This window comes from Mytilus galloprovincialis, chromosome 1 (genome assembly GCF_965363235.1).
Source record: "Mytilus galloprovincialis chromosome 1, xbMytGall1.hap1.1, whole genome shotgun sequence".
In the NCBI taxonomy this organism is placed as follows: domain Eukaryota; kingdom Metazoa; phylum Mollusca; class Bivalvia; order Mytilida; family Mytilidae; genus Mytilus; species Mytilus galloprovincialis.
This window is the reverse complement of record NC_134838.1, coordinates 22,420,687-22,440,328: the sequence shown is the minus strand read 5'-3', so window position 1 is coordinate 22,440,328 and position 19,642 is coordinate 22,420,687. Positions and strand designations below refer to the sequence as shown.

The 19,642-nt window shown below is 31.6% G+C and overlaps 1 protein-coding gene across 4 annotated transcripts; it reads right to left on the bottom strand.

The window, feature by feature from the left end:
• Positions 1 to 1,521: 1,521 nt before the first annotated feature.
• Positions 1,522 to 17,901, bottom strand: LOC143069322 (uncharacterized). Of its 4 annotated transcripts, none has more exons than XM_076243922.1 (7): positions 17,706 to 17,901; positions 17,551 to 17,590; positions 10,713 to 10,961; positions 7,207 to 7,335; positions 5,652 to 5,738; positions 3,715 to 3,819; positions 1,522 to 2,765 (listed from the first exon to the last, which is right to left on the bottom strand). In XM_076243922.1, exons 3-7 carry the CDS (start codon positions 10,932 to 10,934, stop codon positions 1,845 to 1,847), a joined length of 1,464 nt encoding a protein of 487 aa, XP_076100037.1. In that variant the 5' UTR covers positions 10,935 to 10,961; positions 17,551 to 17,590; positions 17,706 to 17,901; the 3' UTR covers positions 1,522 to 1,844. The 4 variants fall into 4 exon arrangements, with proteins under 4 accessions (XP_076100037.1, XP_076100029.1, XP_076100022.1 ...); XM_076243914.1 differs by lacking the exon at positions 17,551 to 17,590 and adding an exon at positions 17,123 to 17,257; XM_076243907.1 differs by lacking the exon at positions 17,551 to 17,590.
• Between the last annotated feature and the right edge of the window lie 1,741 nt (positions 17,902 to 19,642).

The following is a 19,642-nucleotide window of genomic DNA, read 5'->3' as shown; positions in this document are numbered from 1 at the left end:
CACCTTATATAAAACAACGATAAAACTGTACCAATCAACATAAAAAGACATGAATTCAAACCAAACATAAAACATTAAATGTCCAGTCAAAAAGTACAAAATCAATAAACAGCTGCGCCATGAGCGCATGATACGCCCGTCGTCTTGTGTGAAAGTTTTATGCAATAATCATATATAGTGTCTGAGAAAGTTTTAAGCAATAACCATATATTGTTTTTGAGATACGGAGGGACATATGACTCTCCTCCTCTTTAAAAAAAAAACTAAATATCACTAAAATAAAATTTTGAATCAAAACCAAAAAGTATACAGATCTTTAGATAAAATAACAAAGAAGTGTGTAAAGTTTTAAGCAATAATCATAAACCATTTTTGAGATACGGCGCGACATGTAAAAAACCCCTCCCCCTTTTTTACAAAATACTCAATAACTCAAAAATGGAATTTTGAATCATCACCAAAAAGTATACAGATCTTAAGATTAATATAACTAAGAAGTGTGTAAAGTTTTAAGCAATAATCAAAAGTCATTTTTGATATACGATGCGACATGTGAAAAAAAACACACCCCTGTTTTAGTTACAAAGTGCCGTAACTCAAAAAGTTTTAATCTTATTTTCACCAAAAAGTATACAGATCATTTGACCATCATAAGAAACAACTATAATAAGTTTCATGAAATTTGGATAAGTCGTTCTCAAGTTACGGTGCGACATGTTTACGCCGGACAGACAGACGGATAGACGGACGCACAGACGGACGGACACCGGACATTTGTATAACATAATACGTTCCGTCAAAATTTTGACGGGCGTATAAAAACGAAATAATATCAGATACTTAAAAATTGAATACGTATAAGTGTTGGATACAAACCCGTTCTATCAGTGGGAGAAACGGTTACTAGTAGTTACATTTTTTTATATATCTCGGTGATTTTATTATTATGATGTAGCCTGAGAATCACACGTAATTCGAATTAAATGAACGTGTTAACTAGGCAAAGACTATAAGACTAGAATGAAATTCAAAACAGTGTGGCTGTGGCCATTGATTGACACATTAAATTCATCCATTGACTGGGACAATTTAGGTGAACGTTTGTATGTAACGACCAGTGCTCACTATGTACTTTTTAAAGACACTTAAACTATGGGGTCACCAAAGGTTCTCAACACCTTAATAAAGTAATTCGAAAAATTAATCAGAAATAACACGATGTTTTGATTTATATCAATTATATAAATCAAAACATAAAGGTTATTCCTGATTAATTTTTCGAATTATTATATAATTAAAGGCGTTAAGAAACCTTTGGTGACCCCACAGTTTAAATGTCTATCGTAGGTACGTCGTGAACAGTGGTCGTTATACAGACAAAGGTTCACGTAAATTGTCCCAGTCAATGGATGAATTTAATGTGTCAATCAATGGCCACAGTCACACTGTTTTGAATTTCATTCTATATTAGTATAGGAATGCGATATTTTTTAAATCTTCATGTACTGAAATAAATGATCGTTATATCTCCAGTTTTATCGTTTCAGAAAAAAATGAAGTACGACAGTTTCAAAAATATATCATGTAATAGAGCATGTAATAAATGGTAACGTTATTGTGTTTTGACAACACGGTCATAATTAATACTACTAACACACTAATACTTGACTACTGAATTTTTAAATCCAGATTTCATGATATTAACTATTTTCTAAATATTTTTAGAAATTGATTTCCACTTTAACGTGAATATTTAAGAGAACGTGATAACAGATACTCGTCTTCGATATTTTCCGAAGGCAGGTTATTATCATCGCCGATGTTTTCAATTGGCACATGTTTTATCATCTCCGATGGTGTCTAATGAATTCGCGACTAACACTGAAATTAGAGCACTGAATCCGTTTGTTGGTTGCTGATTTTGAAAGTCTATTAAAGACATTGTTTTGGTTATGGCACCACTGATTTATCTTTAATGTTGGAATAATTGTTTTACTTCTTTGCGTAGAAAGACGCTCTGATTCTCGTTTTAATAGTCGTGATTGTCCTAAAATCTTCGAAACTTCGGCTAAAGGTGACGACGCTGTTGTTAGAGTTGATGACCGCCTGCTACTGGCAGATGACGGATGAGTTAGAAAAAATGGCAGACTTTGGACAGATATTTTATCATCTATTTCTGTTTTTTCACGACGTAGTTCCCATTGTTTTTTCTCGTGTGCGTAACTTCCAACAACTTGTACATTGCGCATCGAGGGAGCACTCTTGCTGACGAGTCGTCTTTGGTAAAATTGACTGTTGTGTGTTTGCAACGCCATTGATGCTTTTGTCGGTTTATGCATTACTACCGGTTTTTCAGGTGGTACATACACGTGTGGATTAAAATTTCCTAAACATGGCGACATAGAGGGAGACATTGTTCCATAGCCATCATCTTTACCATTGAGCTTGTCAAGAACATCTGTTAAAGAAGATTCGTTATTTTTGTCACTCAAATGTCCAGAATCCGATTCATTGTCTGATGTATCGTTATCTTCTTCTTCACTCTCAATTTCCCTGGGTGGAAGAAGGTGTTTTGGCAAGGGTGGGGGCGGAGGTCGTTTTTCCCATGTTTGTCTCGGCTCCACTCGCACAAAAGGGAACACGTTTTTATTTTTAACATCAATAACCTCAACGATGTGGTCATTTCCGAGGTCAAATGCTAGATCTCGACAACTTCTTTCATAGCAGCTGATACGTTTACCTTTTTTGTCCTTTTCTTTTAAATCCTGTTAATGGAGAAATTAAGCGTCATTGTCGCATTCAGAATGCGATTATAAATAATCTGTCAATATTTAACGTAATTCTTATTGCAAATTTTTGTTGTACGGAATCTTATAAGATTATTCATACATAATTTTATTGTGATTTGCAAGAGCTTGCAGCTGCTATTCAGACTTTATAAATGGTGGCCAGTGTCTGAGCAAAAAGTTGAAGAACCAGGGTGATGTTAAAGAACGTCTCGTCCTTTTTTTCTCAAAATGTTCATTGGGAGATACCAAGACCTTATTGTTAAACATTCCGTGTTCTAGTGTATTTTATTTGTCTTTGTAAATTATTTCTTTTACTGTTTAGTCTATTTTTGGTATAATCCATTATACGTGGCTCGGTACTTATACATTCCGTCGTTATGTTATTGTGCTATGGTAAACTTTTGTATTCTTGTCTTTCGATTTTAATTATGTGTTTTGTCTATGCCTAAGCCTTTTTTTCGTTATTTTTGACATATTTCTTTGTTTTGTAGTTATTAATACTACAAAACAAATGTTGACTGCTGTACCCCTACTTTTGACATTTTTACCTATTACGTCTGTTTGTTTTGTTCACAGGAATTTTATATGACTGTCAAACAAGTGTTTTAGCTAGCTATAAAACCAGGCTAAATTCACCATTTTCCACATAAGAAAATGCTTGTACCAAGTCAGGAATATAACAGCTGTTGTCCATTCGTTTGATGGGTTTAAGCTTTTTATTTTGCCATTGATTAGGGACTTTCTGTTTTGAATTTCGTTATTTTTGTTATTTTATTTTTTGCCAGATTTCTATTCGTGAAAAAATATGTATCAATATTCTATGCGCTTACTATCAAAACGAGTTTTACAATGTTGAATATACCATTTTCACTATTGAACTCATTTTAACTGTGTCGATCCGAAACGAATAGCTTTCGAAACTTACAAAATATTTAGCTTTATGGTTGTAATTTATTCCAACATCTATCAGAAACTCAGCCATTGCTGTTTGTCCTGCCCTGATTGCTACCATCAATAGGTTTTCTTTGTACTGAAAGACAAAAAAGATTTCAAAAATTTTATAATTTTATTATCGTTTGATTGTTGTGAAGTCCGGCTTTTCATATTCCGTTTGTATATAAGTTCAACATATCGATAAATATTAGAAAATAAAAATATTTTGAAATACACAAATGTGTTATTGAATTCAAATTTTATCTTTATTGTATTAATTTTTTTTCAATCCCCCAATGTGCTCAAAACTACTCCAAGATTGATAAATATAAAAGGAATGTAAAAAAAAAGCAAGAGTTCTGTGACAACGTTGTTGTTACTGGAATGTTTGCTACCGTGCAACAGGTTCTGTTGCTGAAACTGGCGAAGATGCTGAAACGAATGACAGTGACCGAAGACTGGTCCCCTGCCTATTGAACATAAATCCACTGGCGGAACTAACTCACAGACTGGTAGAGCGAATACAAACGAAGACTTTCAGTATGGATTTTATTTTCACTTTAATGAACGGATGATGTCAGTTCAAAAGGCTGACTCCGACTGAAGAATTAACTTCAGTCGAAACATTATAAAGATAGACAATGTTTACAGGTTGCCAAAGAATTAAGATTACATCATAATAAAGTTGACAAATTTTACAAACATAAGATTAACACTTTAAAGTAACAATGGACCGTAATTGAAAAACGGATTAATGTCATTGTTATCATACATGTCCTGGACAAGAACTGATAAAACAGATATTGAAAAGAATTAGAATGAAATTCAAAACAGTGTGGCTGTGGCCATTGATTGACACATTAAATTCATCCATTGACTGGGACAATTTACGTGAACGTTTGTTTGTAACGACCACTGTTCACGACGTACCTACGATAGACATTTAAACTGTGGGGTCACCAAAGGTTTCTTAACGCCATTAATTATAAAATAATTCGAAAAATCAATCAGGAATAACCTTTATGTTTTGATTTATATAATTGATATAAATCAAAACATCGTGTTATTTCTGATTAATTTTTCGAATTACTTTATTAAGGTGTTGAGAACCTTTGGTGACCCCATAGTTTAAGTGTCTTTAAAAAGTACATAGTGAGCAGTGGTCTTTACATACAAACGTTCACCTAAATTGTCCCAGTCAATGAATGAATTTAATGTGTCAATCAATGGCCACAGCCACACTGTTTTGAATTTCATTCTATCAATGTACGACATTAACGGATTAAAATAATTATGAAAAGAAATAGTTGTGTAACATAAATTAACACAATCCCTTGTATAGTTTTTCTCACAGTTTTAGATTAAAAAGTGACACACATGAAAGATCTTTAAGAATGCAAATCAAAGTACATTGTCTGTTGAATTACAATGAAATTGTCCGAAAGATTAAACAGAAACTATAAATAATATAAGAAACAAGTCCAAATGTCCGAAATAGGAAATACATAAATTAGTCCGACTTTTTCCACGTTCACAGTTCCGAAAATGACCAGACTGCAAAAAACATTTTTTCTGATCTAAAATTGATTTTAGAACAATTATATAGAAATTTGATCGTTCTTGAGAAACGATGAAATTGAGATACTTTGTATTGATTAAAATCTAATACCGATCGACAGTATTTTTCTATTTTGTGCAATTCATATAATGACCCGTTGCTTACGACAGGAATATATCGTAAAATGCTAATTTAAATCAATGCTTTTGGAGTAATTAATACCAGAGGCTGATTTGTGGGAGGAAATGGTTGATTATTTAGGGAATCACTGAAGCATAACTGGAGTCTGCATCTCTTAGACAGTCAGTGGGCCCTCTCATGAAAATTCCTTGATTCGCCACTGAAGACATTTGAATATTTTATCATACTACCCATGTCATGTTGATGTCAGCATTCTTTTTATCCAGTGAATTGTGAAGAGTGAGGAAATCACCATTCCTAACTGCATTATACATGTCCTGTGAATTAATCAAAAACATCAATTACAAAAACACCACCTTATTGAGCAATTAAAACATAAACAAAATGTGTTTATGTTTTGGAACCAGAAAAAAATGAAATGGTCTTTACATATCGTAATTTCATACATTAGAAATACGCCAAAGCTGTCTTGTGGTACTCTGACATTACGTTATGGGTTTTATTATTTAAGTTACTTTATGCCATTTTTCTTTACATAATATGGTATTGACATTACTTAATGCTGTTTTGATAATATTACTCAATATGGTATAGGCATTACTTAATGCTATTTTGATAATGATTTGGTTACTTATATGGTTTTCTTGTTAGATTATAATCTTAATAACTATAAAAAAATTATGTCATAACCTTTAATATGCGGACTTAAACATTATCTAATGTGGTTGCGTCATTAGGCAATAATAATATCTTTACTCAGTTATATGATAAAAGTATAATCTTTAATATTGGTATGACGCTTGCTTTTAGCTCTGATATATCAAAAACGTAATATTAGTTTGTAAAATAATTTATGAATTTCTTGCAAATCTAAATGCGTACGAAAATGTCAAAAAAATAGTTTTCCCTGCTCGAACTTAGCAATAGTCGTTTTTCACAATTATTAAAAACGGAACCAATCGGGGGGGAATAGAAAAAGAAAAGTCATTGCACACTAAGTTATCGATGTATTAATGTTCCCTGATAACAAAATATCACTACACCAGAAAAATAATGAACAATGACATCCAGTTTTGATCTATGATCATCTAAAATATTTGTGATTGAAATATGACAGTTTTCTTAAAACTGTTTACATTAGAATTGTAATTTACTCGTCTCCAAATTGGATAAATTCAAGACGAGGAATGTACCCCATTATGAACTTTTACCCAATAACTGGTAAAGTGTTCATTTTTGTGAAAGAAAAAAATGAAAGGCTCATGTAGTTGCATCAAAACAAATTGAGAATGTTCAATATCAATGCGTTTGACATAGAAAAATAATCCAGCTGTGAGGATAATAATAATTTGGATATCAACAATTATACAGTTCATTTAATTAACATTGTCCTTTTTGTAAAATGTCGGTAATGGATGTTCGCTAATCTTTGGTCATTCACTGATATTCCAGTGTCTGTAAATAAACTCTCATCATATATATACCAAGAGTAAAATTTTGTATGCCAGACGTACATTTAATCCACAAAAGCACGAAGTTAGAATGCATTGATGATCCTCATCCTGGAAGGATTTTGCCGAATGCTACAGCTAAGGTGGTATCTTCCAGGGATAACACGGCCTTAATATTTCGGAAAAATCGATGGTTTGTATACAGTTAATTTTTATGTGGCTCGTGATAATCTCGGTAAGGAAGCCTCCACCACCAGTGGCATCGACCCAGTTTTTGTATATAAACTCATTACAGAACCAGCTCGATACTAGTATTTGATTTTCTGTTGCCTACCTCTTTTTCTTCCTTTGTCATTTCTGTTTCCTCTTCCTCACTTTCGTCATTTTCTGAATTATCTTTCTCTTGGACACTTCCATTACTACTTGGTTTTCGTTTCTTTCTTTCCTTTTTATCTTTCAAACCCTGATAGAATTTAAAGTTTTATCCATAATATAAGGTGTTGTATGTTTTAACTGGAGGTAATATCTAATACTACATATGTACTACACTACTACAATGAAAATGGAAATTAAGAATATGTCAAAGAGACAAGAATCCGACCAAAGAACAGAAAACAGACAAAGAACACCAATAGGTCTTCAACGCAACCAGAAAATCCTGCATCCGGAGGCTGGCCTCAGCTGGCCCCTAAATAAAAATGAGTACTAGTTACGAAAAAATGGACGTCTTTCTAAACTCTTAAACATTGCATGTATAGATGAATATTAAAAAAAAATGATTGAAATGTGTGAAAGCATAATTTAAAAAAAAATACAGATTAACAGATACTAAGGAAATAGGACACCAGATTGTTGTTACCAAGGACTGAAAAGTTGTCGACTATACAAGGTCATTTTCATAGTTAAATTATATGTAAAAGTGTTTGTGCAAAGAAATAATGCAACTATAGCCAAAACCCCGATAATACATCAAAAACACATTCACACACAATATAAGGTTTCTTGTCATACAAAATCATGTTTTTAAATCGTCCCGAGTCCGGACAAGAACTTTTGTAAAACATGTAATGCGACATATAATTATCATACACATCCGTTTTAATGCATAAATTCATTCGGTACAACCGTATGATTAAAAATCATTGAATCTATAAAATATTCAAATTTATAATTAGAATAGCCGTTTTATGCATAGGCAATATATGTTTTATTAATGAATAAAAGTATTACCATTTAAATTCTAGTGAAAGCACTTAGTGAATAGCTCAGCAGTAATTGATGTTATATGGAAGCATTTCAATAAACTTCGAAAAATATAATATATAAAGTTTTAAAAACCTTTCAGCATTTAAACAATGTAGTTTTTATTTAGACAAACATGTTAAAATGTCATCGCCAATGAAAAAAAAGTTTAAAAATTAAGTGTCTGCATTCGTTCGTACTTTTAAACATGATTTGAAATAAGATTTATTACTCAATGAGAGCTTCTATACAGTACTCAATCTGCACTCTGTGTAACGGGATACTACAATCAATACTCATGCAGATTACAGATATTTGTATGCGTGCTGTAACAGCGTGCACTTAATAGTTGGAATTGACATTATACTCCATGAACTAATATGGAGATGTACAATAATGCTGATATACATGTAGAAATCGTATTTTTTTTTAAGGAAAACTATTGAAGTAGTTCAGCGAAATTGTCGTTCAAGTTGAACTAAAACAATCGCCAGACATCCTCTCCAGTAATACTGTCATATAATCGGTAGACATTGTCATCAATAATAAATCGTCAGACATTGTCATCAATAATAAATCGTCAGACATTGTCATCAATATTAAATCGTCTGACATTGTCATAAATAACAATTTCATAGAATCGTCTGACATTGTCATCAATAATAATTTCATAGAATCTTCAGACATTGTCATCAATACTAATGTCACAGAATCGTCAGACATTGTCATCAATACTAATGTCAAAGAATCGTCAGACATTGTCATCAATAATAACGTCATAGAATCATCTGACATTGTCATCAATAATAATTTCATAGAATCGTCTGACATTGTCATCTATAATAGTGTCATAGAATCGTCAGGCATTGTCATCAATAATAATGTCACGGAATCGTCAGACATTGTCATCAATAATAATGTCATAGAATCATCTGACATTGTCATCAATAATAATTTCATAGAATCGTCTGACATTGTTATCTTTGATAATGTCATAGAATCGTCTGACATTGTTATTCTTTGATAATGTCATAGAATCGTCAGACTTTGTCATCAATAATAATGTCACAGAATCGTCAGACATTGTCATCAATAATAATCTTCCAATTATCATAGAAAGATTGTTATTGGACTCAATGGAGCTATACTTCACTTTCTTTAAGATGACAATGTAAATATAAGTCAAAGCATTAAGATCAAATTATTGCGAACACCATTTTATCATTACGTCAATTTATAAATATAAATTTCGCTGAATGACTTCGGACCTCGTGCTATCTGAAAGTATATTTTGATAGTTGGTTTTGAACTTTTTTATTATTCAAACATAAATGTAATATAAAAAGTACTTAATGATAAGTATTTCAAATCAACTTTGGTGAAATGGTTTATATTTGCATTGTGATGTGAATAGGTTAGCATTTAAAACTTTATCAATATAATTGATTGGTAATGGGGTGTGTAAATCACAGATAAGACCAGTCTGAAAGTCGCCATAATTGTTCAGTTCTTGTTATATTTGGAAACATTGTATGCTTTATATAAGGTACAAATTGTACTTTTAAATCCCTAATCCGTGAAGTAAAGTCGGACAGTTGTTCTGAAGAGATGTTAGTTTCTACATTTAGTTTTATGATTAGATGTGCCGTAAATGTAAATGATAATCCAATCGTAAATAAAAAAACGAAAAGATTAATAAGGTTCAACGAAAAAGTACAAGTCAATAACAAATATAGAGATATAAAATTTACCAAAATACACATATAGAAGTCACCAATAGAAGACAAGAAGAGGTCACCACACAGCATACGTATGAGCAAGCTATGAAATGTCTCGATTTAAGACAAGGTGGAGTCAATAAACGACCAATAGATTAAAAGTCCAAATGTTGAGATCATTACTTGATTGGAATGAAACTTACACAGACGTAATGTATAGAAAAGGGAAAGTGGTCATGTGATAACGGGGTCAGTATGTCAGAGGTGAAGGTCACTGCTACAAATTAGTCCAGGACAAAAATAATTAATAGTTTCCAGAAGGTAGCTTGAATTTCTCATGCTTGGTTGAAATAAAATTTATACAGATGGAAAATAGGAAGGGAGAGACACATTTATATAGGTCAACAATCAAAATTACTGCTACTTCAAATATTTAAAGAAAATTAAGTTTATGGATGGTATCCTTAAACCACATTTATACAGTCAAAAATAACAGAACATTTAATTTATTTGCCCATCCAAGCATACTGGGTTACAAATCACTGAAAAATATGCAGTTGGAGGAGCATTATTTGGACGTGGCAGGTCATCATTTTAGCCACACTTATGTTTCGTAAAGAAATCATAAAATTGTAATTACTAGTAATAAGATATTTGCAACTGACCTTCAAGGTGTTCTCGATTAATCCTTAACGATACAACATTATTTGAATCGACGGACTTTTACAAATATGGCATCAACGATCTCAGTCCACAACATACTAAACAATTCCATGCAGTGAAGATACTTATATAAAATGACATACATTACCAATCCCAACAAATATGTAAGATACATAAAAAAATCTGCCTCAAATTTGTCGCATCTGAAAATATTCACCTTTTCCTGAGTTCGTTCTTGCTCTTTGGTGTTTGTTGAATTCTTCAATGTCTTTGAATTCTTATCTTCTGGTTTGTTTTCTTTATTTTTTGGCTTTCCTGTCGTCTTAATATCTGTAAATTTTGGCAATTCTGAAGATTTTGAAGATCTTGGCGTGCTGGTTTTGATTGTTATTTCTTCGCCAGCGTCGATCAGTTCGTCTGCGTCGTCTGCCATTTTCATTCTGTTAATTATTACATTATGTCACCACTGAAATTGAACATGGATTAAAATGAAATATCTCAATATATTGATTAATTATTCCATCTCACCACTGAGAATGGAATAGATCATTACACTTGAAAATAAATATTAAAAATTTTGAATAAGACGTGTTTAAGAAGAAAATAACAGTACACTGTGAAGACGACCTATGGATATCTTTTACCGTTTTGGACACATTTTATAAAATTTTAATACCTTTGTGTACAACTAGTATCGTAGATCCAAGGTAAGAATTTTAATTTTAATTCTATTAAAGTCTAACAAATTAAACATGAGTCGTCTTGAATTTAAATTTAATTATTTCTTTTAAATTTCAGGTGTTAAAAACTGAAGTGGAGGTGGAATTTGAGCAGTGTTTACGTTAGTTGGAATATGGAATATATGTACATATTATATTGAGGCTCAAATAAGGCAATATTCAAGTACGAACTGCCTTCAAAGAAAGGCTATGTTTAGCAACGTCAATGAGATGTAGAAAGAAAAGAGATCGAGAGGTTAGCATATGTTCTTCAACAAAAGACTAGTGTTTACAATAAGTAATGCCCTAAAAAGCAGTGGTTCTTAAAAAGTTATTAATAAACTACAAACTAAAAGTCTCAGTCAATTCAAGAGACACAAAATGCCAATAAGACAAGGGCTGGAACAAAGGTTCTTATTGATATATTCTCATATTCCCTGGCTGAAGGGTCAAAGATGGTAAATTGTTTGATAGAAGTAATTTCAATGTTCCTATATCTTATTTACAATTCCTTGCTAATTGCCATCATTCGGTGTATATCTGTCTGTAAACCATGATCTTCTCAACAAGTGGAAATGCTTGGGAATCGAAACAAAATTGAAGGAGTCCTGATCTGGTTTCGATGCAATATATTTGTCTGTTATTATTGTCTCTTAAAAGATTAAGAGTTATTCTGTTTGTTTTGTTCACACATCGTTGTCAAAATAATGGAATGTTATGTCACTATCCCTGTCATTCAAGTGAGAGGTTTAGCTAGCTTTAAACCCAGGTTTAATTCACCGTTTTCTACATAAGAAAATGCCCTTACCGAGCCAGGAATATGACTGCTGTTATCTATTTGATTGATGTGTTTGAGATTTTGATTTTGCCGTTTGATAATGGACTTTCCGTTTTGAATTTTCCTCTGAGTTCGGTATTTATGTGATTTTACTTTTTCTTCTGCCGTGTAGTATTTTTTCTCCAGATCCGTATTTGAAAATATAAGATTGATCATTCCCTTAACAAATAATTGGAAAGGAAATTGCTACGTCTTGATCAAAACAAGCTCAATTGGCCTTATTGTGGATCTTAATTCTTCGCATAGTTTTTTGAAAGTATCATAACTGATAAGGCATAACAGAAACAGTCGTCTGGTGATTACTGCATCTTAGAACACAAATATAACACAATGAGACGGCCGTGTGACAATCGATATTTTCACCTTTGAAATATGGAAATTATATCTTTTCTGCAAATTCAGGAATTGTATCAAGACAATCTATTAAGAAGTACAATGGGTTATTTCTTTCAAACATGCTTAAATCTTTTCTGCAAATTCAGGAATTGTATCAAGACAATCTATTAAGAAGTGCAATAGGTCATTTCTTTTTTCATTAAAATCAAATAAAGTCGGAAAATCAAATAAAGTTGGAGAAAGAACATAAAACAAATCTGTTATATGACCACAATGGCCATTATAGGTGTCGCAATTATATTTTATATAATCTCTTAAAAGACGGATTAATGGATTATTTTTTTGACATCAGGCGGGTATTTTTTTCAGTCATATTTAAGTCAACATTTTGAGTATTTATGATATTTAGAATTAAAATTTCAAATTAAAGTATAATTGTTACATTTTAGATATCAACGTTGACAAAGTATAATGCTGACTTCATCTAAATGTCCCTTCCGTCAGACCAGATCACATTTTAAATGTGTATTATTATAAACATGTATATTATCTTCTAGACAAAACCGAAACACACTGTATGAAAAGGAAAGGATACAATCCTTACAACGTGATATAATAAAATAAACGATGACAAAGTAAGTGCAGGGTTTAACAACTCAACAATTGCTCGACTAGCCAGTTCGAAAGCAACAGATTTTCAGTAAACCTCCTAAGATAACAAAATCTGGTTATGAAAAGAACTGATATATAGACTAATATTTTAAGTTTAACATCGATCAAAAAGACAAACAAACGGCCTAAAACGTACTTGAGTTTTGAAGAACGTAATTCAATATGAAATCCTGACAACTACGATAGGGTATACATTGCTTATTGATTTAATTTGACATTTCTTCCTGATTTCCCAACTCTGAAATCTTAACTAGCACGATGAACTGTAAGCATATTTTTCTTGATAAATTGAAAAAAAAAAAAAAAACAATGAGAAGACTATATCCATATGATTAAACAGAGCAGGGCTTTCATGATTGATTGATGTTTTACGCCCTAGCATTGTCCCCTAGCTTTGTCAAGGCCAAGAAGTGTTTTCATATATGATAAACACAAACTTATGATAGGGCAAATGCTTGTCGAGAAGTTATTTGACTATCACAGGAGAGTGAAGTGTAGAGGCGGCTATTTAAGCGACACTTACAAATACATAATGTATAAGTAATGCCGGCTCTTGGATAATTTCCTTGCGCCGGAGTAGGAGCGCGCCGGTCCGCTATCGAAATTAGGAGTTTTATCTGATATATTCCGCACAACTACGGAATGGCTGTTGTATTTCTAAAATGACGAAACTTGTTTCCAATAGCAAAACTCTGTGCTACCCTTTTGCATTTTTTTTTTTTATTCGGAAAGTATGTGCATTCCCAAGAAACTACTCTAAATTTGAATTAAATTTGGAAAAAACAAACCTACCAAAATGTTAGTTGAAAAAATCACACCATAAGGGAGTGAAATAGACCAACAAAATAGCAACCGTCTATACAGGCAGTAAGTTGAAAACAGCGTTCTAAGTATTATTTTGGCAGTTGGTAAAACATAAATGGCTAGCTTTTGTATCAATCAAGGCCATTGATGGCGGCGTAAAAATAAAGTCCATACAATAATAGGGCACGATAAGTACACTAACTAATATGTCCGTGTCACTGCACATAAAGGAACGATTTAATAAACATATATATAATTTTAATAGATCAATTTATCTTTAAACAAACAAGATATGCTTATATAATTTATGGAACTGTATCAAAAAGTGTTATAGGTGTTATTACGATAGAACATTAAGGTTTTAATAACCTTGTTACATTTTACCACAGATTTTTTACAATTAAATCAGATTAGTTTAAAGTTATAACTGAATTACATTTGAAATTACACTGCGTCGTAATCGTTTAATTTCTAACTTTTTTCTTGGCTACGGTACGTGTGGGAATTACTTATTCATGTCAAGATGAACTACTTTCGAATAACTTTTATTATACAAAGATTAACTACTATGCTTTGGTCTGAATTCGTCTCTATTAGAATAAATCCAGTAAGAAACGAAACAAGATTTTGTTTTTCGGTTTACATCCTATCATCGACAAGAGAAATCCACCGTCCACAGAGAGCTTCGAGATGTACATTGATTCACTCATGTGGTCTTTTCATCGGAAATAAACGCACATAAGGGGAGGGCTGATATCTCGAAAAACATGTTTAACCCCACCGCATTTTTCGCCTGTCCCAAGTCAGGGGCATCTGACCTTTGTTTGCCTTGTATGTTTTTTTTTTTTTAATTTTAGTTCATTTATATGTTTTGGAGTTAAGTGTGGCGTCCATTTTCACTGAACTAGTACACGATTTTATCTATTTACGTTAAAATAAAAGGGACAGTCAAAAAGGAAATGGCGTATATCCTCATCTTACTCACATCGACATAGTTGATCAGATATAATAGCCCGCCTGGAATAAGTTATTGTCAGGAAAGGCGCCGAACATCTAGACTGAGTTAAAACAAGGATTGTAAAGTATTGATATACAAATCCTTGCCCGGGTGAAAACAATATATAATTTTATAAAAGCAAATTTCTATGACCATATAAATAGATGAGTAGTTGATCCCGATTTTGAGCGCCGTTGTATTTTTATTACGGTTGGAGTTTTATTAACGAGTTTAATTTTCCAAAATAAACTATTTGACACTATTGTTTTGAATGTGATAAAATATCTGCAGTTTAATTCCCTTTTCTTCGCTCTTCTAAGCTTAAACGTGAGAATGGTCTACATATTTTGTAAGGAAAAAGATTTAAGGGTTATAGCTCAACGAGAAAATAATAAATCCCGTATACATGTAAAATCAGGTGTTGTCACTTAGTACAGAATTCTAAAAAATAGATTGTTTAACCAAGGAGGTTATATTATAACCCAAGGAGGTTATATTATAACCTCCTTGGTTTAACTTATTTCTGTCTTGACCCGAGCTAACTTTCTTACCTTTAATGTAAAGAACCAATGACAACACATGCTGTAAAAGGGTCCAATATCCAGATATAGTTTTAGTAAAATATTGTTAAATTCCGATATATCTTTCTTTCGTGTTAAACAGCGTGAAATCCCCTGACAACGTATTATCCCTTTCCAATGAGAATTCCTGTGGATGTCTGCCGTTCACAGGAGGAAATTAGGTAAGAATACGTGTAAGATTTGTGTAATTAAATAGTTTAAATACAATTCACAATATTTTATTCTAAATGGTGTCCTTTGAAATATTGAGTTTAAAATTAGAGACCTTTTAAAAAGTCCTCTGTACGTCTTTAAATGATTTTCAAAGATAACCAATTGTGTGTTGACTTGTGACATTCTTAAGATAACGCTTACAAATATGACAATGTTTTCATTTTATATCTTTATTTATCCTGTTTAGGGTATTTTAACAAAATGTTGAAGATTCTTTTTATCTGTTCACAGGTGCTAAAAAAGACGTCTTATTGATAATTTTGAAGATTTGTTGTGTGTTATTGAACAATTTTCGATTGTAGCATTTGCTTATGTTGTTTTAGTAATACTTCAAACATAGACGAAATAAAATATTTTCAATTATATATACAAACTTTCGTACCGTTGCAGTTGCCTCCGAAAAGACCACATGTTTTCCATGTTACCTAGCTAAATTGTTTGTACCCGTTATCGGAAGTGAGAGAAATCGTTCCAACAGGCTTTAATCAAATAACTCTGTTTATTATCTTCAAATTAGTAGACTTATTGTATTATTTTGATAAATATTAATGAATGATATTTAAGCAGAAGAAAAAACAAAGACTTATTGATTGTATAGACAGCTAACATTTGTACCTTTGACATTTTATTATCTAACCGGAACTGATAACGAATTGTACATCGCAAGAAAAATTGAACATAGAATTGATTTTGTAAAATGGCAAACATCAATATATCTGTTATACTTTTCAAAAAAGGAATTCTTGCAGAAAATTACTTCATAGAAGTTATTAAGTTTTTATTGATTTCTAAACCAAATACGATAATTAATGGTATCAGTACACAAATCTCGATATTTCCTTGATTGCCAATGAAGTTCGGAGATTATCAAAAGTGTATAATGAGAATTGTAGAAAAAACCAGGAAATGGATTTATTGAAATGAACAATTACTTAATATTTATAATTTTGTCGCTGATATCGAGTAATTGCAGAAACGTGTTTAATAATTTAGCATTTCCGTGTAGATTTCCTAGATAAAAAAAAAAATCATATATGGCTTATTTCCAACATTTCCGAAGCTGAAATCAAAATCGAGCAAAACTGTTATCCAGGCTCTCTCAATATTGCTTGTAATGACAAGAATGTCGTCACCGAAAATAGCACTTAAAAACCACCAAGCAAAGGAAAGAGGGAGCAGAAAACCCTCAGAGAATACCTCTTCAGAAGAAAAGTCCTTTGGTCATGATATTTTAGTAAAATTCAATAAAACATTTTTGCCGGATGGTTTACATGTATACAATCCTTAGGTTCATTATAGACATGTTAACTACTTTTGGGACATTCTCTCTAGTGTTCAGAAGTATCAAGGAAGTTAACTGCTTCAAAAACTGTGTATCCTGAATGAATAACGTGTATTCAAAATAAATGATTTTAAAAGTAACATGACATGAATTTAACAATATCAGATGTGGCAAAGGCAGCTTACCTTTAACCAGTCAAAATATAATGTAACAGAACTTTGGTTACGCAACTAGATTTGTCTACATCTTAAATCAGCTAATTTTTCTTTATCGCAATTCAGCAACTCGTGTGATTGATCACCAAAAGAAGAAATAAAAATCTACAAAACATTAAGTTCCTAGTATAGGTAGATATTATATTATAATTCCAATATCCATTAAGACTAAGATATAAGCAGTGTGGTAAAACATGGTCGCTTCTTTACTATAATTTCCGGAAAGAAACTATTTGTCTAATGACTTGTCATATAGTTATTCATATTCATTAGATATTATAATCCCACTTGGTGCAAAATTATGCATCGTATAGACTTAAATAAAATTTCAAGTATTCATTACAATATCAACATATTTCAACTTCAGAATTGTAAAATGGAAATGTCAAAGAGCTTACCTAACAGTACGAACTTGTCGGATATTCTAGTGTGAATTACCTGCATAAAAACATAATTGATATATCACGCTATGTGAAATTCATTAAAATTGAATTTAATAGTACTTTAACAATAATTCAAATTTAAATGTTCAACGATAAAAATTTCAACTAACCTTGGATGTCCTATACTAAAGGTGTATAATAAATCCCATCATCTGCCAAAATACAACTTTTCACAGATTTAATATCATATTTTAATATATTTGAATTCGTAATATCTAGTTCTTTAATCTAATAAAATTACTGTAAGCTTGTCAATCATGTAGTCCTTTGAATTTTTGCACACCGTGGATAACGGGAGAGGATATCGATCTAAGATCGATGTTTGGGTTGGGTAGATGCCAATTGGTAGCGTACTCTAGGTATATCAATAAGTCTTACACCTTGACAATTAAGACCATATGTAAATATACTAATATTGACAATTCAAACGGTGCAAATCAAACTTTATTGGCGTAATATGCTATCCCTAATGTTTGTCATAGGTTTAAAAGATTTAATTTAAAAGGTTGAATTTTGATTGGGACGTTGACTTTCGCTACTCAATCTTTTAACTAAGTTCATGCGTATATATATATATATATATATATATATATATATATATATATATATATATATATATATATATATATATATATATATATATATATATTATCTATTATGCAATATTTCAATTTCAAAAAGACATCTAGATGAGCTCTTAAAGTTCTCTTGGCTCCAAAAACGTATGTAAACCATTTCATATATAACTAGGAGATGTGGTATGACTGCCTTTGAGACAGCTATTCACCAAGTCCAAATAACGAAGGTTTATGTCTGTCATGAGCAAACGTTAATTAAAATCAGTTAACACATTAAATGTTAATATATAGAAACAGGTCCAACATTGATAAATATTTTTTCTCCTGACCATCGTATTGTTTTGTCGATTTATTCTTACCATTGATCTTAATTGACTCAGAGGAATTTTGTTTTAAATTAGTAAAAATGTATAGTCCATATATCAGAATTCATGGGATCTGTACCTATCAAGTACCACTTCCTGCTGGTGTGCCCGCCTTACACGTATGCTATACAAAATAAACAGCTGCGCCATGAGCGCATGATACGCCCGACGTCTTGTGTGGAAGATTTATGCAATAATCATAAATAGTTTCTGAGAAAATTTTTAAGCAATAACCATATATTGTTTTTTTTAGACACGGCGGGACATGTGAAACCCCCAACCCTGTTTTTTTGTTACAAAAAACTAAATATCACTAAAATAAAATTTTGAATCCAAACCAAAAAGTATACAGATCTTTAGATTAATATAACAAAGAAGTGTGTAAAGTTTTAAGCAAAAATCATAAACTATTTTTGAGATACGGCGTGACATGTAAAAAAAACCTCCCCTGTTTAACAAAATACTCAATAACTCAAAAATAAAAATTTTGAATCATCACCAAAAAGTATACAGATCTTTAGATTAATATAACAAAGAAGTGTGTAAAGTTTTAAGCAATAATCATAAATTGTTTTTGAGAAACGGCACAACATGTAAAAAAAACCCTCCCCCTTTTTTACAAAATACTCAATTACTCAAAAATGAAATTTTGAATCATCACCAAAAAGTATACAGATCTTTAGATTAATATAACAAAGACATGTGTAAAGTTTTAAGCAATAATCATAAATCGCTTTTGAGATATGGCGCGACATGTAAAAAAAACCCTCCCCCTTTTTTACAAAATACTCAATAACTCAAAAACAAAATTTTGAATCATCACCAAAAATTATACAGATATTAAGATTAATATAACTAAGAAGTCTTTAAAGTTTTAAGCCATAATCAAGAATCTTTTTTGAGATATGGTGCGACATGTGAAAAAAATTTATAAGGGTTCCGCGGAACCCAGTGTCTCGCCTATTTTTGCTGTAAATCGCAGGCTCAACAACAATGAGGAAAAAAATCAATAAAAATATTCCTCTTGTTACTATTTTATGATTGTAAGAAAATCTAAGTCCATTCAAAAGTAAATTACAGAAAAAACGGAGTAATCTTTTTACA

Bases quoted from the DNA above. Each gene is read 5' to 3' on its own strand.
- LOC143069322 (XM_076243922.1), bottom strand. From the start codon at position 10,934: ATGAAAATGGCAGACGACGCAGACGAACTGATCGACGCTGGCGAAGAA. The intron at 7,336-10,712 runs GTGAATATTTTC...AAATTCTATCAG, and splicing joins AAGAACGAACTCAGGAAAAG to GGTTTGAAAGATAAAAAGGA. The intron at 3,820-5,651 runs GTAGTATGATAA...TTTGTCTTTCAG, and splicing joins CTGACATCAACATGACATGG to TACAAAGAAAACCTATTGAT.